A 24,749-nucleotide genomic window follows, 5' to 3' on the forward strand; every position below is an offset into this window, starting at 1 on the left:
GATTCGAAATTTCCAAGTAAGATTTTGAGAAGCGTGAAGTTAGGGTGCACGACTACTGGGTCCTTTCCCCTAAATCCAGAGTGCTCGGAGTGCGTGTACACCGTCCCGTACAGTACTTCTGACAGGATATTTGCTCTAACTTTAGGCGTTCTCAGTGAGAATCCAAATGATGGCAACGAAATCTGCGCTTGAAAAGCCCATTTGTGGCAGCAGCCTGCGCGCGCAGAGTTTCAGAAATCTGTGCGCATTAGTTAATGCTGTACGATCATGGCTATCACCTCCAATGACAATAGTGCTCATTGCTCACGGCAACGAAATCTGCGCTTGAAAAGCCCATTTGTGGCAGCAGCCTGCGCGCGCAGAGTTTCAGAAATCTGTGCGCATTAGTTAATGCTGTACGATCATGGCTATCACCTCCAATGACAATAGTGCTCATTGCTCTTCGCTTTAATTTGAATTTGAACAATGCCTGCAACTTCTTTAATTCCCTGTCGAATTTCGCAACTGCCACACACGTGAAATCAAAAGTACAAAAGTGGAAGGAATGCCATTGCACTTCTCACTTCAAAGCATGCTAATTGGGTGCAATGGCCATGTCTCCATCTTCATCGCAATCGCCACTTCTTGAAAATGGTTAGATATTTCCTCTGCTCATTCTGATTCTTTTAAAATGCTTCTTCGTCTGTTTAGATCAGGGTTTCTGAATACCGCGAGGTTATTTTTTGTAGAACCAAAATAATTTGATAATAGTAATTTTTTGTATCTTTAATAACTCTTCTCAAGTTATCTCAAATTTTGGATTTGCAAATTTACTCAGATTTATTTAATTTTATTTTAAATATTGAATCAATTTACTCAGATTTAACGCTCTATCATGACAAAACATACTATTTACAACGATTAGGAAGGGTAAAGGAGTATCTAGATGTTAGACAAAACGCTGTAAATCAAGAATTTCTGTGCGAGGGAGAAGAGGAGTTAAGGTTCTTCAATCGAAAGAAATTCTTATGACGCCCTCCCCTGGTCAGTTTATAGGGGGATTCAAGGTTCCGTAGGCAAGATTTGGCTTTTCTTATCACATAATATATATCATTCTTTTACAGTCTATTGAAATGAGTTGAAAAGAGCTTCTGCATATAATTGTGTGTACGTTTTGATATAAAATCTTGTATAAGTATTTTGCATCAAAATCTATGCACAGCTTTATCCAGAAACTTAGTTGACTCCTTTTTTATCACATATTTTAAGATTTAGTCATTGCCTCTTATTGGGCATGCTCAGACACAAGCGTTTTTTTGGCTTGATTAGGGAGACACTTACATTGCCTCTTTCATGTTAGATTGTTGTTCCTTCAGTTCCCTTAGATACCATATTAAGCTTTCCAAAAAAAAGCTCGAGAATCTGGAATACTTATTGCAATGAGAATCAACAGTGGGAGACAAGAAATGTTTTGAAGACCAGCAATTGTTTGACTTTAATACATAAACTGAGTGGACATAATTGGGTTTGATGGTGAAGCTGTGTGTCCTCATAACAGATATCACATGTTCAAATCTGGAAAGGAGTAGGGTTGTACATCTCACTGAACAAAAGTTAAAGTGAATGGAAAAACAGGGTCTCATATCAAATTGTTGTCTTAAAAAAATACCCTTATCTTTACTTAAGCTATATGACATATTATCCTTGCTTCAGCTATATAACATATTAGAGAGGAAAACATATCTACAGGGTCAGCACCCTAGTTTTGCTGCTTATTAATATCACAAACATATTAGATAGGAAAAGAAAATGTCCGTGATGATGCCCTTTTGCAAAAAATTGAAATATCCACTTCAAATACAGTTTTGATAATTTAAAACTTTAAACAACCTGGACTGACAAACTACAACAAGAATAGGCTATTAGCATATACAAAAGATGATTGCAATGTGATTTGATTTATCTCCGTGAATAATTTGATTATATTCAAGAATAAAATATTTCACAACGGAACTGCAATCTTCATAAAAAAGCTGTGGAAATTTGACATGTACTACTTGCTGTAGGAAAATATTGGCATCAAGAAATCATACGAAAATATCACTAAACAGTTTTATTTGCCTAAAATGAAAAATAGAATCATTAAGTTTGTAGATAAATGTAAATTTGTTATACAAACAAACTTGAAAATGCTACGTATGATGCCTCTTTCAACCATTAGACATCCCAAAATAAATGGGAAGAAATATTTGTGACTTTGTTGTAGGATTTTCACTGTTAGAAGGAAAAAATCAGATATTTGTCATTATTCTTTGTTAAAAAAAAACTCCTATTTTGTACCAATCGCAACACACTATGATGCATCTAGCAAACATCTTCATAGAAGGTGTTTGTCAACTTTGTGGCATACTCAATCAAATTACATGTGATGATGGGAAAAGATCATTCAGAAGCCACTAAATTGGAAAAAAATATTCAACAAAAGCATTGCTTATCAAACTCGATTGATGTTTAAATTGAAGAAGCAATTGAATACCTCATACCTTTTTATGAATCATTGAATCAAATGGGTACAATGGCTTTATTTATTTGAATACTCATATCATACTCTAGCATTTCTCAACCAATTTTTAGCTTTTGAGGCATTCGATGGTATGACCTACCCTCTACATAAAAGATTGTGTTGTGGGAGAGTCGAGAACACCAATGGGCAATGTTATGCAAGGGTATTTCAATACCCTCAAAGATAATTTGATGATCCATGAACAAATACAACAAGCACATCAAGGGCGACATGGTATTTGTTTGCACAGACCCATACAACTAAGCACTAAAAAATGAAGGGAAGTGTAGCTTCAACCAAAATTACATGGTCCTTACCAAATTGCAGCTAAAAGAAGGGAGTTGCATATGCCTTAAACCTTCCTATCAAATGAACTATATGTGTATTTTTGATGTCTCATACCATAGGAAACACCTTTGGCAAAATATAATAGATCCTAGTTTCCATTAGAGTAGCTCCAGATGAAGGACAAAAGGTTAAATCAGTCAATAGCTTTAGGAAGCATTTCAAGTTCAAGCGAACAATGAAGAAGAAAACAATTGAAAACATGTCTAGTCAATCGAATGGATGACTCAAGGAAGGTTGATATGGGTAACCAATGTTGGTGCAACAATGAATGTGAGTTGTGTTGGTGTGTTTTTTAGGCACAATCGAACACAATATAAAATACCAAGGTATCTTATCCTCTCTTGAACAAAGTAATGCTATGCTTCGCAATCAAATGAGACAACTCCAAGGTTCCTAATGTCGGGTCATGACGTGTGGATAAGCTCTGTTGGTCGTTGTGATTGCTGGTAAACCAAGGGGACTTACATTGAATACTTTAATTGTTGGAACTTAGATTCCAATTACTTGCGTGAAGAATAAAAGAAAAGGCAAAAGAGATGGGTTTAGGAAGACTACGCTACTCCTAAGAATGCAAGAGATAATGAACGATTAGATGAAATTCAACCAAGCTTTACTTCGCCATCAACGAACAACTCTACAAAGCTAGTGCGATCTCCTAAGGTAGGCATGTGATGTTCAAATTACTATCAACAACAACAACATCATCAAGGCAATGCATATCCAAGTGCGAATAGCAATTGAAGTTAAGCTCATTGAGAATTCCAGTTGACCACACAAGGCAAACTTACAATCAACAAATTGCTAGTGGTGTGGATAAACGAATTTCATCATTAATCATTCACAACTCCATTCATCTAATTACTCATCATCTAACATGAAGATCCAACAAGAAACCATGCACTTGTAAAGAAACAACACATTCCACCATAACTTCAATGAAAAGGAAGTTTATTTACAACTTTGGCAACAATTGTTGTCTTCTCCTCCTAGTCTACTCTACCTGCTATCTACTATTCGCTATTAACCTCCTATTCACTATTCACTATTATAAATGAGGAGAGTGAGCCTTTTATAATGCTCTATTTACAATGAATGGCTTGGATTGAATCCATATCAATGGTCGAGATTGCAAGATGGAAACCCTAATTAGGGTTTGTTACAACAAATTCTCCTTAGCAAATGAAATAATTACAATATTTAGACATGTCTTCTCTGGAATATTTGACCAATAGATAGTGAGGGTAGGTATCTCAAAGTTTGTGCCTCCATAAGATGAGTTAGGTGCATTGCATCTAGACATGCTAATGTGGAATTCTTTGATTTGGTGAGTAGTGAGTAGGGTGACACCTCAATCTGCTTGTACTTGTACACTTGATTCATCATCATGAATGAATATTGAATAATATCTCTTGATACTCAACATTATCAAGCTTCAACAATGATAATGATGAAGGCTTGTTTCCAAATTATATCATGTTGTTCAAGCTAATCCTCTAACTTTGATTAACTCTTCTGGAACAATCACTTGATGTACTAGCAATGATTCTTGGATTTCCGGAGGAAATTCAAGATTGTAAAATATTCTTTCCTCATGCAATTTATTTTTCCTTCAAGTTACAAGGTCTTGACTTCCTAGAATCGGGATGATATCCCGAAGATCTTTGAACTTGTCTTGATCAACAAAACTTCTTCATGTCACCATGATGCTATGAAAACTTTGAATGTATTATGCCCCTCTTGTTGTCATGCTTGCCTTGTGTTGCATCTCATCTTGATGTAGTCTTGAATGTGCATCCTATTCCTCGCTATGATTCCCTTGAAAAAGAAAACATATTAAATCATATTGATGAAATAATGAAATGGACTTAATCCAACACACCCTTATCATATCAAAACCTTATCAAAGTGTGAAAGCCTCTTTTCAAATCTGGAAATGCATTTTATTGCCTAGAAGCATATGATTTTGAGTTTGATTTTACGTTTTTCATAGGTCTGATCAATGTGATCTCTTACACAGTTCTGCCCTTATCTGCCTTCAAAATGTATAAAAGATGCCTTCAACTTGATCTTAAAACCTTCTCTTAGTCAAAATCACCCTCTTTAAGAGTATTTTGATCAAATGCAATGATCAAAATGGTTGCAAGGTCGCTGCCTTATGCTGTGCAAATTAAAATTTGCTTACAAAAAAAAAATCTCTGCCTTGTGATGCAATTCGCCTTCTTGAAGTGCAAATCAAAATTTGTTCACTGGGTTGTTTTAGAAATTTTCTCTTCATATAGGCACTCGATTAAGGGATGTGTCTTTTCTCTTGTATAGACTGACTTACATCTAATGAATAAAATGTTTTATTGGTTCTTTTAAGAATTTCAAAAGTTAGATTTTCAATAGCTATTCAAATTCAATACTCTGTCTTTAGAAGTTGGTTATTCCAAATTGGCTCTACATTATGTCTTTCACTTCTATCATGATTTAATTGGTCTCCTTTTTGAGTGGGATATTTCCTTTATGAATGGGGCCCTCTCTACATCCAGGCTGGTGTTAGACTTTTCATACCCATGATTTGTTCAAAGTAGGATCAATTTTGTTTTTGAGTGGGCCCTCTTTTCTTCTAGGTGGCACTAGGTCTTCTTATATGTCTTGTTTTGTCTTTGATAGGAAGTTCGCTCCCAAGATGGAGCAAAGGAAGTAAATTTCGCTTCAAATAAGGAGCAATGGAAGTGTTGTTCGTTCCAACTAAGGAGCAATGGAAGTGTTGTTCGTTCCAACTAAGGAGCAATGGAAGTGCAATTCGCTCCAACTAAGGAGCAATGGAATTTATGCTCATTCACCATCCAGCTTGCTCTCAGCCACTTTTTTCATCAATTTGTCTTTTGTCACCAATTCATACCCTAAGTTTCTCATCCCCCTTGCGTGGAAACGCTTCAAGTGATCTTCAAAGCATCCCTTAGAAGCCATTTCGCTCTCATGAAGGAGCAAAGGAAATGCATGTTCGCTCTTGCAATGCTAATTAGGACAGTCAAAGGAAGTGTCGTTGTTGGTGCTTGAAATGCCTTAGAAACTTTGATTTGCATCCATTAATTTTACTAGTGGGACCCAAGCAAAGCTATGGTAGTAAAGGAAGTCAATGGAAATGCTATGCCTTAAGACAAGCTTTTAAATCTCCATTTCAAATTTTGTGGGACCCAACATGTATGAGAGGAATGTGAGGTGGAAGGAATGTCAAGGAAGTGGTAAGGGAAGTTGCTACGTGGGGAAGAAGAGGAATGGGATGTTGGAGGAAAGGGAGACATAAGGGGTATGGATGTGGGAGATGTGAGGTAGAGTGTGTTGTTGTGTAGCTAGGTTTGATCCCTTCTAGGGCCAACCTAGTGCACAAAATGCCAAGTGGCCCATTGGCCTTGGCATTTGGATATCTCAGTTGTATGAGTCTAATTTGGGGCAGGCCCTATTTGGGCGAACCACTTATGTGTAACTTTTGATTAAGTTAAATGTAACTTGCAACTAAGGGAGACTCATATGTAACTTGTAATATATAGGTCTCACCCTATCCTTAGCGCCAAAAGTATATGGCCGACTTGAGGTCTATTAGGAGGTATCGATTCCTATATATGCAAGGCCATGATTGCATCAATAGCAATGAATTCAACATCATGAGGACATGTAGTGTGCTCGAGGGTGACGATAAGAGCTTATTGTCTATGGTTGGGAAGGCAATAAATCTGATGTTTGCCTGTGGTTAACGAGCACTACCTTAAAATCAACATGCTATCAGAGCGGGTTCCTTCTATAGAGCCTAACCGTTTGAAGGTAGATCTTGTGCTTTTGAGGGAGTTCAATCAAAGTAATTTGCAGATTGAGAAATCTAAGTGTAGGCAAAAGTCAATTACTAAGCCTCTTAACTCAGTCGTGAGCATTGCATATGCTCTACGGCGAGTAATGACCGTTGAGGTGCCGATGATCGCCATAGATTTGTCGTTAGTGCTCAATGACAGATTTAGTCTGATGCCTTGGTGTTGAAAGTCGCCAAGCTTGGTATTGAAATGTTGACGGTAAGTGGAGTCACTATGGACATCTCTATCCATTTTAACATTCTATATTCGAATTCTTCATTCGGGGAGGAGAACGTGTTGTGGAGGATTCTCTCTGGCGATCGTAACATTTTACTCGCAAATGTCAGAGATCACTCACTTCATGACGCTCGTGGCTAGAGACATCAACAAGGTGGCAGCAAGCATTCTGAGGATTCAACGAAGCAACGCGAGTTGATATGCGTGCTATCGACTGCTCAGTGTAATGGAAGGTTGAGATCGAGTAGCAGCATAGTGGCGAGTTTTGTGATGATCACATTAAGCCGTACACAATGTGAAATGTGTGTGTATGGGGACGAAAGCGAATGGAGGCACCTAACGATCAAGAATGATGGAGAAGGCCTCCGTGCAATAACGCCTTGCAACAACTCTCACCTCATCCTAGAAGCTTCAAGAGTCACATGAAGCATTCGTTTCGCTGAAGCTTGCATAGGCATAATTGGATGGGGTTGCGAATCAGATGATATTGCAATTGAAGGTCCAATTACTCGAGTTCTTACTTATGTCTCTCTTGAAGATCATTTGACGTTTGTCCTAGGATGGGCATTGCAGCTTAGCATTTTGGCACACCCTGCTACAGGTGGATTTTTGTTGCATTTATGTGGTTGGTCCATTACCTTGTTGTGAATGGTATTAAAGGCAATTCCTCAAATGATGCTTAAGCTATGCACGAAGCAAATATTGTGGACAGATGATGAGTGATGGCGAGGGCCAAAGGCCACACAGCCATTAGATCATCACTAGGTGCTTCGGTGTGATAAATCCAAGTGAATGGAAATTCCATTGTTGAGCAAAATTATAAAAGATAAGTACTCTTTATGTTTGAATAATGTTCATGATTTTTTTCATTAAGTCATGCTACATCATTGAATAGTGAATCATGTATTGACATTTCCCTTGACTATCATTATCTCTCTTTGAAATGCTTCCAGGACAAATTAGAGATTGCATTCAAGGAAGGAAGATTGCTTTCATTTCTTCGTAGAATTAGCATTTAGGGGGAGTCTAACTTATTGTCAGAAGTAACCTTGGATAAGGAGGTCATAAGATTTATTTCAGCTTCAGAGGGAGCTTGACGCTTTAGCTTCAGAGGAAGCTTGACATTTCAGCTTCAGGGGGAGCCATGTCATCGTGAAGATTTGGTTAATGAGTTCTTCTCTGTGAGGGAGAAGTTCGAGGTGCAATCCCTTGTTAATGAGTTCTTCTCTATAAGGGAGAAGTTCGAGGTGCAATCCCTTGTTAATGCATTCTTCTCTGGGAGAAGTTTGAGGTGAGAGCCCTCGTTCCACCCTTTGCGAGTAGGTATGGTGGAGATGCATTCTTCTCTGAGAGAAGTTTGAGGTTAGAGCCCTCGTTCCACCATTTGCGAGTAGGCATGGTGGTAATGCACCCTTCTCTAGGAGAATGTTGAGGTGAAATCCCTCTTCCACCCTCTATGAGTAGGTATGGTGGGCATCATGGAAGAAATTCCATGATGTGCTTGTTCACCCTCTAGGAGTAGCTATGGTGAACGTATTATTCATGGCAGTAGCCATGGTGGTAGTCACTATGTGACTTGGTTATTTAGAAGGAATCCTCCCTAGCTAAGAGGGAGTGTTGTTGTGTAGCTAGGTCGGTTCCCTTCTAGTGCCGACCTAGTGCACAAAATGCCAAGTGGCTTGTCGGCCTTGGCATTTGGATATCTCAGTTGTATGAGTCTAATTTGGGGCAGGCCCTATTTGGGCGAACCACTTATGTGTAACTTGTGATTAAGTTAAATGTAACTTGCAGCTAAGGGAGACTCATATGTAACTTGTAATATTAGGTCTAACCCTATCCTTGGGGCCAAAAGTATATGGCTGACTTGAGGTCTATTAGGAGGTATTGATTCATATATATGCAAGGTCATGATTGCATCAATATCAATGAATTCAATATCATGAAGGACATGTAGTGTGCTCGGGGGTGACGATAAGAGCTTATCGTCTATGATTGGGAAGGCAATAGATCTGATGTTTGCTTGTGGTTAACGAGTACTACCATAAAATCAACAAAGTGAGTGCTACAGTGGGGTTGGGAGGTATAAGGGGTAATGAAAGAAGTTAGGATAGAGTAGGGGTAGGGGTAGGGTGGAAAGGGAGTGTAGGTAATGTAGGAGATGGGATAGGATAGAAGGTAAGCTTAGGGGAATAGGGGGGTAAAGGGTAAGGTAGGAAGTAGGAGGTGTGGTAAATGGAAGTTGGGAGGTGTAAGCTAGGATGGGATGGAAGTTAGTGAAGGGAGGTTAGGATGTAGGATGGAAGAGTAGGTTAAAGGGTGTGGGATGGAGAGTAGAGGATGTAGGTGTAGGCAAAGGTAGGTGAAGGGTAGTGGATGAGTATACTAGGATGGGAAGAGGGTTAGGTAGGTGAAGTTAGGGAGGTGAATGAGATGGAAGGGGATGGAAGTTAAAGGAGGTGGAAGTGGTAGTGGGGGGGTAAAGTTAAAGGTTGGAAAGGGGAAAGGGAAGGTAGGTGGGTAGAGGATATGGGGTGAAATGGAAGGCAACGAGGAGAAGTGGAAATGGTGAGAGATGGAAGGGAAGAAAAGAAGGGAGGAAGGTAGATGAAGGGAAGGGTAATATGAATGGAAAGAGATAGAAGGAGATGAGAGGGAGTGAGGGAAAATGGAAATGAAAGAGGTGGTGGAAATGGAAGGGGAGATGTGAGGGATGTGGTGAAGGCATAGAGGGGTGGAAGTGGAAATTAGAGAAGATGGAAGGGCTATGGGATGGAGAGAGAGATGGAAAGAAAGGAAGGGTGAAATGGTGATGGCGAAGGTGAGGAATGGAAATGGGAGTGATCGGGTTTGGGCACCTACTGGAAGTGCTGGGAGAAGTGGAAGTGATAAAACCTTGGCTAGGCAAAGGAAGTGTTATCAATGCCTCGGTTACTCTTCCAAGAGGGCAAAGGAAATTTTCCTATACTTAGCCAAATTTAGCATTTCATCCCTAGCCTTGCAAGCAAAAGATGAGTCATTCATTCCAAAAGCCTTGATAATTGATTGACTTCACTTCATCCTAAAGAGACAAACTTGACTTGATTAACTTTTGACCCACTGGCTTCTTCAACACAAAGGTTAATAGCAAAAGACTCTTAACACTATTCTAGAGAGCAAAAAAAAGTGGGGGTCCCCATTTGCAATGGGGCGATGTGTGAAAACGTCACAACAGGTTGCATAAACAATTAGCAAATGGGTGCACATAGAGCACAAACAAAAGACAAAAAAGGAAGAACAATGGAGATTGAACTAAAAACACTTATTCAATTGTAGAAATTAAAGAAATACAAATGGGCCATCTATATGTGAAACTCAACACACACTATGCTACTCAACCCTTGGAGAAATATACACAAATTTTCAGGCTTTCAGCAATAAAATTAATCAATTCTCTCTCTCTCTCTCTCCATCTCTACCCAAAACCTACTAGATGTTGATTCCAAAAAATGAACCTACAAATGATCATGCATCACATAAAAGTAGCACCGAGCCTAGAAAATTTGATCTATGCTCAAATTTTAAGATTGATGCATGACTTGCTTCCATTAGTGAGTTCCCAAGAGAAAATATGATCAATAAGATAGAAGATGTGCAATCTGACATTCATGCCTTTTCTTAATAAATTTGAAATTGATCCCTCCTTGAAATTTTAGACCTAATAAGTCCTCAAAAAATCTAATTGCTGCTATTTGATGAAAGTCACCCTTACACTAACCACTTATAATGATATTTTGATATTGGCAACATTTTTGAGGGAGTGTGTGATTAAGTTGTACGGGCTATGTAAGAGAAAGGGCAAGGTTAGTGTTGTGCTTGTGCAAGGGAAACTTGTGTGTAGGTTGAAATGTGTGCACATTGATTTGTACCCAATTTATAGGTTTGTGCAAGGACAATACATGATGTGCCTTTGAGCAAGAGTTGCATGGAACCTTCAAAACAAAACAAAAAACAAATGTGAGTGTTGTGATGTTTTCACATATCACCCCATTGCAAATGGGGGACCCCCACTTTTCGCTTTCTAGGTTAGTTGTCTTAGTTTAGTCGTTTGGCTTTATAGTAGTCTTTAGCTATTAACCTTCTACTTGAGGAGGTGTAGTGCCTTAGGTTGTAAGGAAGTGATCAAGTCCCGTCTCTCTCTTTAAGTGGAATTGAGGTCAGTTTAGCTTTCAATGCATTGGTGATGAACGATTTATAATGACCATTTCATTTGATCATCACCATGCGGCTTTCAAGTTCTAGGATAGGAATGTTGAATCTAAGTGCGGAGAATTGTCGGACAAAGTGGAATGCTTGATGAGAAGGTAGTTAGGGCATTAGGAATGATGAAGAAGACTTGTAGAGATGAGGTTACTTTCATGAGATGAAGGGAGAGCCCTTGAAGTGTACGAAGTAAGTGATAGAAGCAGCAAAAGGGGATAAGTCAAGTCACTTCCAGTGACCCCCCAAATCCTCGCCTTGCTTCATCACCACTTCCAGTGACACCCAAAATCCCTGACTAGCTTCTTGGAGCCACTTCTATTGATCCTTCAAAAGTCCAACTAGCTTACAAGTATTTCCAATTGGCTATCAAATGCCCAGGTAGGATGAGCATGTCCTTCTTGGTGAGATCAACATTTGTTGAGGTAAGTATTTGATGTTTTGAAGGATGACGTTACTTAAGATTGGTAAGTTTGTTGAGTTTGAGTGAAATCGCATTGAAATGTTCATTGGGCAAGTGATATTAACACTTTGGAGTCACTTCCTGTGACCCTCTAAGTCCACGTCCAAGTAGTGAACACTTCCACCCACCCTTCAAATCCACGACCGAGCATGAACATTTCCACTTGAGGGTAAAATGTTTGACCTGCTGTTGTCACTTCCACTTGGTGGACAAATCCATGGCCTGCCTGAGGTTATTTCCATTTGCTAGTCAAATCCATGATTTGCTAATGGAGACTTCCAATGACCTTACAAAACCACTACCAACCTTTGCCACTTCTAGTTAGCACTCGAACCCTTGCCCAAGGACATAAAGATATAATGTTGGTGCTGCTAAGATGAATGATTTCAATGTTTAAACCTACAAGTGATAAGAAAATGATGAAGAGATGGAAGGGGTTAAGGGAGGAAGAAGTCACTTCTAGTGACACACCAAAAACTCATGGACACCCCAACCAAGCAGTAATACTTCTAGTGCCTCATCAAAACCTCGACCTGCTTGTTGTCACTTCCACTTGGGGGTGAAAAACCCGACCTACTTGATGTCAATGCAAGTGACACCCCAAAACCCTGATTTGTTGCAAGCATTATCGGTAGCACCTCAAAAGCCCAATCTCATTGCTATGATTTCCAGTGCATGCCCAAAAGTCCGATCAGTTGTTGAGCATTTCCAGTTGGGGGTCAAAAGTTTGACCTCCCCAAGGATATTGTGAATAACCCCTTGAATCCATGACCAAGGGTAGATAGATAAGAATTAGGCTTCAAACACAAGAAACTCAGACTTGTAACTTAGAAATTTGACTTTCAAGCATCAAAATCAAACAATAGATCAAAAGAAGTAAAATTAGAAGATTAAAGTACTTAGAATACATATTAGATTAAGAGATCCATAAAAATTTGTCTACATCATATATGTTTGATGCCATCTTTGCTTGCAGATATGACTGAAGAGAAAGGTGAAGGTGCAAATTGGTAACACCATTAAGGAACTCATCAATGAATGAGGTTGGTATCAAGGTCATCAATTGATGAAGGGAGCGGGTCAAACTTAACAATCGGGATGCAGCTACATACAAGAGTGCAATGTGGTGAAGATCATCACAACTGCAAAGCAACAAGGAAGACATTCAAGATCCATATATATGAGGGAGCTATGCATGGAGAAAAAGTTTGTACAACATCATGGTAGAGGTTACTTCAATGGTGCTTCACAATCAAAAGGAGATCGGCATCATGAAATTGAAATGAAGAAAACTCAACATCACAATTACAACATGAAGACTTCAAGTTGACAATGAAAGTGCAAGTGCAAAGACAAGATTCACACTTCAAGGGTGACAAAGAGGATGATCCGATTGTGCCACATCAAGGCATCCTAATTCAATGAACTTGGCTCATCCAATGAGGTAGATAATTACCACATGTGGGCACAAAGTTTGATGTACCAACCCTCATCACCTATTGGTCAAACATTCAAGGAAGGATGTGTCCTATTTTTGTAATTTTATCATTGGTCAAGCATTAAATGCAATGTAATGGGTGTAACAAACCCTAATTAGGGTTTCTATCTTGTAATCTTGGCCATTTAAATTGTATAGAGAGCACTATATAAGGCTCCACTTCTTCATTTGTAAAGGTTAATAGTCGATAGTTAGATAGCAGCTAGAGTAGAGTAGGAGAAAAGGAGATTGTTGCCAAGACTTTGTTGCAAGAAGCATATTATTTTCATTGAAGATATGGTGAATTTCATGTGTTGATTTAACATTTGCATGATCTCTAGATTCTCTACTAGTATTTCGCTGATTGTGAAGTATTTCATTGAAGCTATTGTGAATGGTTAGTGGTGAAATTTGTATGTTCATACTACTAGTATTTCGCTGATTGTGAAGTATCTTGCTTGGTCAACTGAACTCTCTACATGAGCTTAACTTCGATTGCTACTCATTGTTGATATGCATTACATTGATGGTGTCTATGTCGTTGGTAGTAATTTGAACATCATTTTGCTCTCCTGAGAAGATCGCACCAGCTTTGCCTAGTTGTTCTTTGCATGGCGAAACAAAGCATGGTTGAATTAACTCATTCCCAATTTCTTACATTTCTAGGATTAGACTAGCTTCCTAAATTCTCACCCATTTTATCTTTTTCTTAAAGTCAAGTAAAATTCCATGTTCTAGCAGCATTCAAGCATTCGAGTTTCAACGTAAGTCCCCCTTGCGATTCCAGCAAATCACATCACAATCACTGAGTCTATCCATGTATAAGGTCAAGACTTGACATTTAGAACCTTGGAGTGATCCCATTTGATCACTTGGGAGGATTTTGTTCAAGAGAGGATAGAATACTTAGTATTTTATTTTGTGTTGCATAGTGTATAAAAAACACATACAACAGTGAGCAAGTTAGGCTTGTGTATAGAAAGATACTAGAGTAAAGAAAATGTTTCCTAGCGATCCAAGATTGTGCCAACTATTAGGATCCTCTCACATAAAATGTACTCATCTATGAATGTCCAAGCTGCTCATGCTTTGAGCTCAAAATTAGACCATAGATACCAATTACGGCTAAGGCCAAACTTTTTGGATTTGTTTCCATTTGGTTTGGACATACAATTTCTATAGGAATTTTATCCATTTTTTTGGAAAATTTTGGATTTCCATTTGTGAGTTTAATAAGATGGGCTACTTTCCAAAACATTCATGCCATATTTCTAAATTATATTTATATGCTTAATCAGTTTTCCTTGTTTGATCATAGATATCTTTGAATATCATTTGATGTTCTTAGCCCTTTGAAGGTAGTAGAGTGATCCTTAGTGTACTTGGTAATGTGGAGTGTTCCCTTAATCATTGCCATTGTTATAATCTTCTTCACCTAGTTTGAGTGATTTTGAGCTTGACAAACATAAATTTCAAAAAACATTACTAACCAATAATTTGGCTTATAAAATTTGTGATTAAGGAAGTTTGTAAAAAAGGTTAGGCATTTCATTATTTCTAGTTTATAAGTAAAAATCAAATGTATATTTCTAAATAACTTCACATTGATATAAAAAATTGTCAAATAAGTAATAAGAAAGTTGCTAAATCAAATTTGGGCATATATATAGTTGTACATAAGGATGGTATGTTGGTATGGCTTTTTTTTTTAGTTAGGTGTGATTTGGGTATTTTTGTAAAACGTATAAAAATCATAATTATATATATTTACAGCCAAAAAATAGGAATTAAGTTCAAAATACCTTATGTCAATGTGCTGTTTGATATAATCAAGTTTTAATAGCAACAATATTTTTTGGTTTAATGCTGTTATACAAATATTTTTTTGGGTTTGGATGCATTTTGTGTGTGGCCTTGTGATAGATAGAAACTATAAAATATAAATATATACATATTTGTATCCTAAAAACAAGAATTAAGTTTAGAATACCAGACATCATGTTATTTGATTTAATGATGTTAAAAAACTCTTACGCAGTTGTATTTGGAAGCAGCATACTTTGCAAATGCAGTCTCGACTCAAACTTGACATGCCAAATTTTTTTGACCTAACAAAAATTTGATGAAAGCTCGACAACTTAAAACACACTCAAGTTTTAGAAAAAAACATAAATTACATGCAAAATACAGCTAAAAAAGGGAGCTTTTCCCCTACCATCATCAAACCCAAATGAAGACCTTCAAAACCACATAGACCTTCATGGCACACATCATTTTCTTGATTGTTTACAAGGCAAACAAATGCTTGGAAAGCCAAAAAACAATGATTTTGGAGTGTTTAATCCATGTGTTTGATGCATGTTGGAGTCAAGGACTCAAACTTGTTGAGTACATGGGAAGTACTTGTTGGAAAATTCTCTAAGAATCGTAAAAAAACCCACCTGGAAAACTCTGGGAGTTAACTTTGGAAAAAGTCATCAAAACATTTTGTCGAGTATTCAATGACTTGCTATGTACTCAACCAAGACTAGTAAGTATGTCAACAAGTATTTTTGATCTCACTAATGTGGATTGTGGAAATCATATTCTTTCCTTAAATGAAATATCAACGACAAAAATAGATCTATCCTAGGTACAGAATAAAGTAACAGTAACAAATTCAAATGCATACAAAACAAGAATGGCATAATTCCAACATCTATATTGAGGATTGTGAAATCAAAAGAAATGACTATGATATATAAACTTTGGGATGCACAAGCTAGGAGGACAAGTGTCCTAGAGGAGTTGAGTTAGCCACAATGATTTGGTGGATTGATTCAACATCTAGGAGTAGTGGTATCATGTGAAATCAACTTGATGAAGAAGTGGTGGCACTTAACTACTATCAATCAAGAAGTGAATGAGGTAGCTTTCATTAGTAAAAGAAATTGATGTGCTTGTTACTTTGTAATTTATCTAAGTAAACTTAAAGGTTCAATATATAATTAGACCAACATGCTCTCCCTCCCTCGCTCGCTCGTCGCCTTAAGTGCAACTTAAAGTAAAAGAAGTGGGTCATGACAAGACAAGGCATGTGAGGTACCCATCTATAATTTAAAAAGACCCCAAGGTATAGAGAGTGTGTACCCCCTCCAAAAGAGGAGATAACCTATAGGAAACAAATCTTTGAGGAAAGAGAATGTCTTGAAATTCTAGCAAGATAATGCCCATGTGAACCTCCACATAGAAGAGAGAGAGAGAGTTGATGTAGAATGTTGCATGGTGAGTGCTATAATAGGCCCCTCTACAATAAATAATGCATCTTGCTTTTGGAAGGAAAGAACTTTGAGCTGCCAAATTGTTGAATTCCCACGTGAGTGGTGAATTGAATGAAGGAATGAGGAATATCTCTTGAAGTTGCTCATGTGTAATAATGCTTATGCTGAATTGTGATTGAAATTGATCAATGGGATCGAGTACCATGCAAGAGTCAAGTATTGTAACCATGGATGAATGACACTCAATGAAGGTATGATATTTGAACCAATTTGAACAAGGAGGTGTGAAGATAGAGGCATAACACGGCAAAAAAAGAACAAGAGGGTCAAAATGCACCCTCATAACATTTAGAAAAGGAGACGCAACTTAATGTGAGTTGTCATCAAAGAGAAGACATGTTCTCAATGATGTTGTCAAGATCTTGAATATGAGATTTTACAAATAAAAGATGTATGTTGGATAAGTAGGCATTCTGATAATCAAGAAGACAAGTGTGAATTTGTTGAAGAGAAACATTGAAAGTCCTCAATGAAACAACATTGAACTTGGTTGTATCAGTAGGTGGAATTAGAGTGCATGTCATGTGACTACATTTCTCATTCCACAATATGTCAACATCATATGCTTGATTACAAACAATTGGCTAAGTTGTTGGTGATAGAGGTGTAGGAAGAGAAAGAGCATTAGGAGAAGTCTCCTTGTCATTACAACATTAAAGTTCTTCCCAATAAACAAACTCTTTATCTATATCATTATCATTTGGAGGATTCTCATAATCATCAAGATTTATTATATGATAGTCTAGAGCGTGCTCATCTAGGAATGGAGAATTGTCAAGATCTTCATACATCTTTAAAAAATTTGTCTAAAGAGTGTGAGGGCACTCAATGTGTTGGATGGCCCACAATGTGTTGTTGTCAACATTAGAACCAATTACTCCTAGGACATGATCATTCTTTTTAGCCCATACTTGTTGCTAGTAAGTACCAAGTATAGGAACAAGTCCATATAGATGGGGCAAGAGGCGAATCTATTTGTAGTGCTTCAGTAGTCCATCTTTCTAGGGCTTATAGTTTCATCTATTCAAGGTAATGACAAAAGGATAAACTAAAATACCCATTATTGACTTTATTTTCCCCCTACAGGTTTGGAACTTATATTAGTTCATTAATTACAAAACACCCATTTTTAAGCCCCCAAGGCAAGTACATGAAATATCACTTAAGTGTGTTTTGTAAAAGCATCCCCCCAAATAGCTCAATTAAGACATTCTTAGAAAGTATAGTTTGTGGCTCTCTATTAATTAGTGTGGTTTCAATACTTAAAGTTGATCTTTACAATTGTATGTCCAATGCAGATCATAAAGTTGAAAGTACAATCAAATGGCAAATTAAGAACAAAAAGCTAGCGATATTGTGCAGTGCTTTGAAAGTCCTCCACTTTTGAGGAAAGACGACTTCAATTTGAGTTCGTTTATGAAAGTTAGGATGTTTAGAAGTTCAAGAAATAGAGTTGTGTAGCATAGTTTCTAAGAAAATTGATATTTTGAAAAACTCATGCATGATCAATGAAAATTGTTTGCACCAATGTGTAGTTGGCAAAGTTCTAGGCTACCGTGCTCATAGGCCACAAAGGGTTTAGCACAGGCATGAACATTTGAACTGTTCACAATCAACCCAACGGGGATTTGAACGTTGGTGGCACTATCTACAATGCCACAACTTAACCATCACATTTCAGGATGAACCCTGATGTTGAAGTTATATTACATCTATAGGTTAGTATAATATAGTATTAAATAAATCAATGTGTTAGTAGTGTTAATAAATGTTTTGTATTATTGATTAGCTTGTAGGTTAGTTGTTGAGAAGTTTCTTGTAGGGATTTAATTGTTTTGGAAGTTTGTATTCATCAATGTTCAATCTATTCTGATGAATGCTAATATAGTTTACTATTATTATTTCATTGAAACATTGTGTAATCTGCATTTCTGTATGTTTGCTCTATCAATTTGAACAGTTGAGGTAGCTGCAGCGATCTGGTGGATTGACTCAACATGTAGGAGTAGTGGTGTCAAGTGAAGTCACCTTTATGATATTTAAAAACATTGAAACTGTCATATTTTTTGAAAAAAATAAAAATTCAAAACTTGTAATGGTTGCTAAATTGTAAAATACAAAAAATGTTTTTGAAAAGTGATTCTGGAAGTTGCTGGTTAATTTCTTTTGTTTCCTTGCATAAATAATTGAAGTTCTATTATGTGGTAGTTGTCAACAAGAATTAGTGGATGTTGGTATCAGGAAAATGAAATTACATAGAGCTTTCGGATTGGAACTCTGGTTCATATCTTATGTCTTTATTGAAAATTTGCATTCGCAATGTTTATACTCTTATGGAGATGCTTACGTTTTTTTTTTAATCGAGTCTCCATTTCGGTGTTAAATTGTTAAATCTATACTTACGAAAAGTTTGCTATCATATGATTTTGAAGACTCGTCAAGTTTTGTTGTTGCTCTTTTTGGTGTTTATATGTTAATTTATAGCTTCACAAGTTATTTTGTATATGAATTAATATTTGTATAGACAAGATCAAGCAGGACAGTTGTTCACTTTAAATATCCAAGTTAGATGGCTTATTGAATCAATGAATACATAAAGGTCTGATTTTCCTAAATGGGTTAACAATGGAATGTTTTTTGACTTGCAGGATTTTTCCAATTTGTTGATTCTTTTGTATTCTCAATATGCCTGCAGAGCCTTTCATGAATACTCTTAAGAGCATATAGTTTTTTACTGCCCAGGAATCAGTCTTCTTGACGCAAACTGGATATTTGAACAAAAGAAAGCGAATATTTTCATATGTAGAAGTAGTATAAATAATAGCTATATCTACAGCAGAGAACTGTTCTGGTTGTGAAATGATAAGTCATCATATACAGACTCTATAGGAGACTAACTTCCTCATCCTCAATTTGTGGTAGCTGTGTAGTAAGTACAAATGATGGCTTCATGCATTAGCTTTGAGGAAGTGATTCAAGAATTGTCAGATATTATAGGCTTATCTCACAGCGCAGCAGACCCACTAGTGTCTGAATTCATCAAGGACTCTTTTACTCTTGCAATCAAGCCTGCTATTACTGCGACCAGTAGTGTCTGTGAATTGCTCGAATGCCCCATTTGCACCATTTTTATGTATCCTCCTATTTACCAGGTTTGATGAGACAAATCCTCAATTGCTGCAATAGCATTAATATTTAGTTTCCTAATTTTTTATTCTAGTAGATATTTGCTATCATGTAATTGTTTTAGGTTTTCACTACCCACAATTTTTTCATGAAGTCCTTCAGGAATTGCCATATGAAGGTTTAAAGTTTTCGTTCTTGAACTGTATTTTGAATCTATGGCTATCATAGAGGAATGATCACATTTTATTTACATTTATTAGTTTGACTTTGTAATTTGTATTGATATTTAGGTCTACTGCACATGAATTTTGACAGCAGGAAAATATTTAATCCACAATACTTTTTTAGATGAAAACACTAAAAAAATACAAACTTTGTTGATCAGTATGAGAAGAGCACCTTCTCATCATCATCGAATATCCAGATTCTGGTTAAAGAAGGCTGAATTCATGGTTTCAAGTTTAATATTTGCGAGAATGCTCTTCAAACTGAACTGGAGATTCATGATTATTATTCTCTGTGGTTAGAGAATCCAATTTCACATATTTCATGGCACTGTTTTTTGGCATATGTTTTGTTTGCCTTGTGGTTTTATGGACTTAAAGCGATTTGCTTGCATTTGATACTGCATGTTGATAAGCTATGTTGTTAGGTATGATCTTTCTTAAATGTTATTTGACAAGAGTAAAATATGATAAAATAGAATCCCTTCAGTATTAATACCATTGTTCATATAAAAAATGTTAAGGTTTAATCACCCCTAATATCATAGACCTTACCAATAAGAATAGGTTCATATCAAAGATATCAAGGTCTTATTCGCCTTTGTATGATAGACCTTACCAATAAGAATAGTTGAACATATTAGGATAACTATATATACTTGCACTCTCATTTCAGTGGTAGTGTGTTTAAATATCAACGTTAATGCTTTCATTGTTTTATGAGAGAGTTGCCTTAACAGATTTTATATGGCGGGCCTAAATCCCTCAGGAAGCTCCTTTTATTGATTTGCTTGCATTTGGTACTGCATGTCAACTAGTTTTGTTGTTAGACATGATTGTTCTTAAATGACATTTGACAAGAGTAAAATGTGATAAAATAGCATTCTTTAAGTATCATACCATTGTTCATATCAAAGATGTTAAGATTTGATTATTTCTTGTGTCATATACCTTACCAGTAATATATCAAAGATGTGAAGGTCTACTTCTCCCTTGTATCATAGGCCTTACCAATAAGAATTGTTAGAATGCATTAGGATAAGCATATATGCTTGCGTCCTCATCTAATTAAGAACTTGTTTAAAACCAGATTTTATATGGCAGGCTTTAATCCCTTAGGGAGCTCCTCCTTGATTTGTCAATGGCAGCTTGCAATATCTTTGCCTTTAGCTCAAAGGTTGAGAATCTCTTACATTATATTACTAAGTACAAGAACCATTTGTGCCTTGCAACTTTGTTGTTAGATAGGACGATTGATTGATATAGACGTGCAACATCATTAACCAATCACATAACTTATAGGTAATGAAAGGATCAAGCACCATCTCTAAGGGTTAGTGAACAAGCAACAGAAAAGTGGGTCACTTTTGACCTCTAGCTTCGTAGTGAGGCTTCTCTACCATTATTGGAAATGTTCGTCCTCCATATGCAATGTGGTTTTAACACAAAGAGATAATTTTGATTTCATTTTAGTGAAAAAAAATTGAAGCAATGAAGTTGATATGTTGAAGTAATAAGGTGTCTAATTACTATTGAGGAAGAAAGAAAGGCTAGTCATTATATTAATGTCTACGTATGACCAAAACAAGTCAATGGGAATCAAAAGTGCCATCGATAGTAATAATAGTGAAACAAGTTTTTAAAGCATCTTTCGCTAAGAAAGCAATGAAGGGTTTATGAAAAGAATAAAAAAGTAGGAGAGAGTGAACCCTAAAGTATTAGAAGGCACTGGAAATATGCATGTTTTCAAATTTATAACACAGCAAGAAGTCTCTCTCATAGAAGAGGAAGCACGATATAGAGAAGAGGTGATGTATCTTTCAGTCAATTGGCATCATTAGGGGAATTTCTAGTGTTATCAACAATTGCATTGTCACCAACGGATCAGAGTGCATCTTCTGAAGCTTGAATTGGATTGGAAGGAGTTTGTGGAATTTATCCTTGGAGGCATTGTTGTGCTCTTTGTTGAGGATTCCTAAATCCCAAGCTTTAAGAAACTCTTGGGTAAGATAAAAAAGTTTTCAAATTGCATGAGGAATATAGGAAAAAGTAGTAGTCGCTCTATGTTGAACCTTGGATCCAGTAAGACAAGTTGGTTTGAGAACTGTCTTCATGTTCAAAAACTTATCTTAATGGTCTACTAGTCTTGACTCTTAACAGTGATCGTGTCAGCCATAAGGTGCTTACCATCCCTACTATCTCCATAATCAAATCTGCCAGGTTTAGAACTGTAATTAATAACTTATTAAATCTATATCTCTTCTAGAAACAAAATGAAGCATTTCATATTGGGGCAGTGGAATAAAATATCCCAAAATATTGAAAGAAGCAGCAACATCCCCCATGAACTGCCCACACGAGAGATTTGACTATATGCATCAAAGTGCAACTCTTGTGGGCGTGTTTGAGCTGGTCAAGAGGGTAATACAAAGCCATGATACCGATACTTATTTAGATAGTCTAGACAAATAATAATTCCATGCAAACATTGCAAAGTTTTCTACAAAGGTTGACCGTCTTAGGGAAAAGGTTGAGAAAGGAAGAGCATAATTGCCTAAATACACTGATAGTAAATATTTAGCCTTTGAATTATTGTGTTGCGATGCATCCAATTGGTTAGATCATCTTTATACATGATGGCCATTGACGGTGAATTACTTAAATGAACAAATATTAAACATTGAATTGGGTAAATTCACATCCAATGCTGAAGGATTCCTCACCTGGGGAATTTACCAAAAAAAAAAGGATGAGCTTTGACAATTATCCCTGCTATGAACACTGAATACGTAAATGTACAAATGTTGAATGGTGAATCGGGTAAATTGCCACATCCAATTGTGGGTGCAGCATACCCCAATGGGCAAGTGTAGCTGCAATTATATAAGTTAATTTGACAGAAGAGACATCTCCCAGTTGTGGCATCTAAAGCTGAAAGGCATCCCGATAAGAAAGGGTAGTATTTGACAATTATGCCTGCTATGAGTGGTTAACCTTTAGCTCAGAGAAAGATATAATGTTTATTCTCAGTGCACTTTTCTACCATCTTTCAATTTCTATTTGCTTCTATTCGAAGATATTCGGGTACTAGATGTGTTATTGTTTATAGCTGTTTTTCTGTGATTGCTTAACAAAGCTGTGTTGGTATTAAAACTTAATATAGTTGTAGCTCTCTGTATATAGCTATATATTTATTGAAACGTGTTTTTTTGTTTTATTTTTCAAGTCAAGGTTTCTAATTTTAAGTTGTTTAGAGCTTGTTACTTCTATGTCAGATGTGCCATAATGTGTTTTGTTCTATCACGGTATCATCTTGCTTTCATTCAAATGCAATGTTTCTTTGGAAGATGATTTTATGTGATACTGATGCGAGAATTTTAATGATGGATGCAGTGTCCAAATGGGCATACACTATGTCTTCCATGCAAATCCAGAGTCAATAACTGGTGCCCTACATGCCGAAATGAGCTCGGTAATATCAGATGCTTGGCTCTTGAAAAGGTTGCAGCTTCTCTTGAATTTCCTTGCGAGTATCAGAAATATGGTTGTCGCGGGATATTTCCTTACTATTGTAAAGTAAAACATGAATCAAAATGTCGTTTCAGGCCATATAAATGTCCGTATGCAGGTCATGAATGTACTGTATCTGGCAGTGTTCCCTTTCTGGTCGCCCATTTGAGAGACAAACATAAAGCAGATATGCACTGTGGTAGTGTTTTCAGCCATGAATATGTAAAGTCAAATCCAAATCTGGCTGAGAATGCTACTTGGAAGTTAACGGTAACTGATGTCTTTCTCCTTTCAATGCTATATCTTATGTAAAGACTTTATTTTTAACTAAATTCTCTTTCTGCAAAGCTGCCTTTATGACTACTCATTCTATCCTTTTAATTCAGGTTCTCCATTGTTTTGGGCAATACTTTTGTCTACATTTTGAAGAGTTTGAACTTGGACTGGCTCCTGTATACATAGCTTTTTTGTGCTTTATGGGTGACGATAATGAAGCCAAGAACTTCAGCTACAGCCTCGAAGTTGGAGCAAATGGCCGGAAAATGATTTGGCAAGGGGTTCCAAGAAGTATAGTTGATAGTCATACCGAAGTCCGTGATAGTCATGATGGGTTGATTATTCAGAGAAACATGGCGCTATTGTTTTCAGGGGGTGACAAATTAAATCTGAGAATCAGTGGGTGCATCTGGGAGGAGAAATGACAGTTGTAATTCGACTGCAGTGAATTTTGAGTAGAACATATCCTGCCTTGTTTGTCTTCTGATTATACTTTATCTTTGTTCTTGTGTAGACAGTGTGATATATCAAAATACAAAGTCTCTTTGCTGTAAAGCTCGTAGAAAGTAAGTCTCCAATAACAGCTGGGATTACTGTGTCCCAAACACAAGGTAATACCTAGAAGACAACTCATGAGTTAATGCCATATATCGGCAACCAGCTTATATGGAATGCTATTCCAATCTGTTAGTCATTTTGGGGAACAAATTTTGACAGGTTCGCCTTGCATTGCTCTTTGATAGTATGATATGAACAGTTGCACACCAGATGTTTAGCTAAATTTAGCGTCGTCTCTGGTTATTTTTTGAATTGGGTGGTATTTTTATGCAGAATATTCAAGTAAATGATAACCTCTTTTATAATGATGGCAGTGATATTTGACATCACTTCTATTATATCCAGGGCACTTGAAAACAATTTGGGATATTGCTCTTGACATTTTTGTGGCCTTGATGGATTGCATTTATAGCATTCGATTAGGAGATAAACTTTGTGCTAAATAGACGATTTGCTAATAATTTCCAGTCTTATTCTGGATCCAGGTATTGCCTTTGCTTATTAAATAAATTATCTTATGGGAGATAATAGTTGTCAAGTGTGGATAAATCTATTAAAATAGAGTATTTTAATAAAACTTTATGTTGATGTTATAGCAGCAG

General features: G+C 36.8%; 1 protein-coding gene across 4 annotated transcripts; it reads left to right on the plus strand.

The window, feature by feature from the left end:
* LOC131038225 (E3 ubiquitin-protein ligase DIS1) lies at positions 1-24,516 on the plus strand. 4 transcript variants are annotated; one of them, XM_057970584.2, is made up of 4 exons: positions 1-633; positions 19,102-19,605; positions 23,197-23,583; positions 23,700-24,516. In XM_057970584.2, the coding sequence occupies exons 2-4, from the start codon at positions 19,393-19,395 to the stop codon at positions 24,012-24,014; spliced, it is 915 nt and encodes a 304-aa protein (XP_057826567.2). In that variant the 5' UTR covers positions 1-633; positions 19,102-19,392; the 3' UTR covers positions 24,015-24,516. The 4 variants fall into 4 exon arrangements, with proteins under 4 accessions (XP_057826567.2, XP_057826568.2, XP_057826569.2 ...); XM_057970585.2 differs by having other exon boundaries at positions 19,149-19,605; XM_057970586.2 differs by having other exon boundaries at positions 19,376-19,605.
* The last annotated feature ends 233 nt before the right edge of the window (positions 24,517-24,749 follow it).

The sequence above is a fragment of the Cryptomeria japonica genome, chromosome 10 (assembly GCF_030272615.1).
Source record: "Cryptomeria japonica chromosome 10, Sugi_1.0, whole genome shotgun sequence".
Classification (NCBI taxonomy): Eukaryota; Viridiplantae; Streptophyta; class Pinopsida; order Cupressales; family Cupressaceae; genus Cryptomeria; species Cryptomeria japonica.

What these genes read in the sequence shown, in the direction of transcription:
- LOC131038225 (XM_057970584.2), top strand. Translation starts at nt 19,393, where the DNA reads ATGATGGCTTCATGCATTAGCTTTGAGGAAGTGATTCAAGAATTGTCA. An exon ending in TGTATCCTCCTATTTACCAG is followed by an intron (nt 19,606 to 23,196) that starts GTTTGATGAGAC and finishes TGATGGATGCAG; the next exon opens with TGTCCAAATGGGCATACACT. An exon ending in ATGCTACTTGGAAGTTAACG is followed by an intron (nt 23,584 to 23,699) that starts GTAACTGATGTC and finishes CTTTTAATTCAG; the next exon opens with GTTCTCCATTGTTTTGGGCA.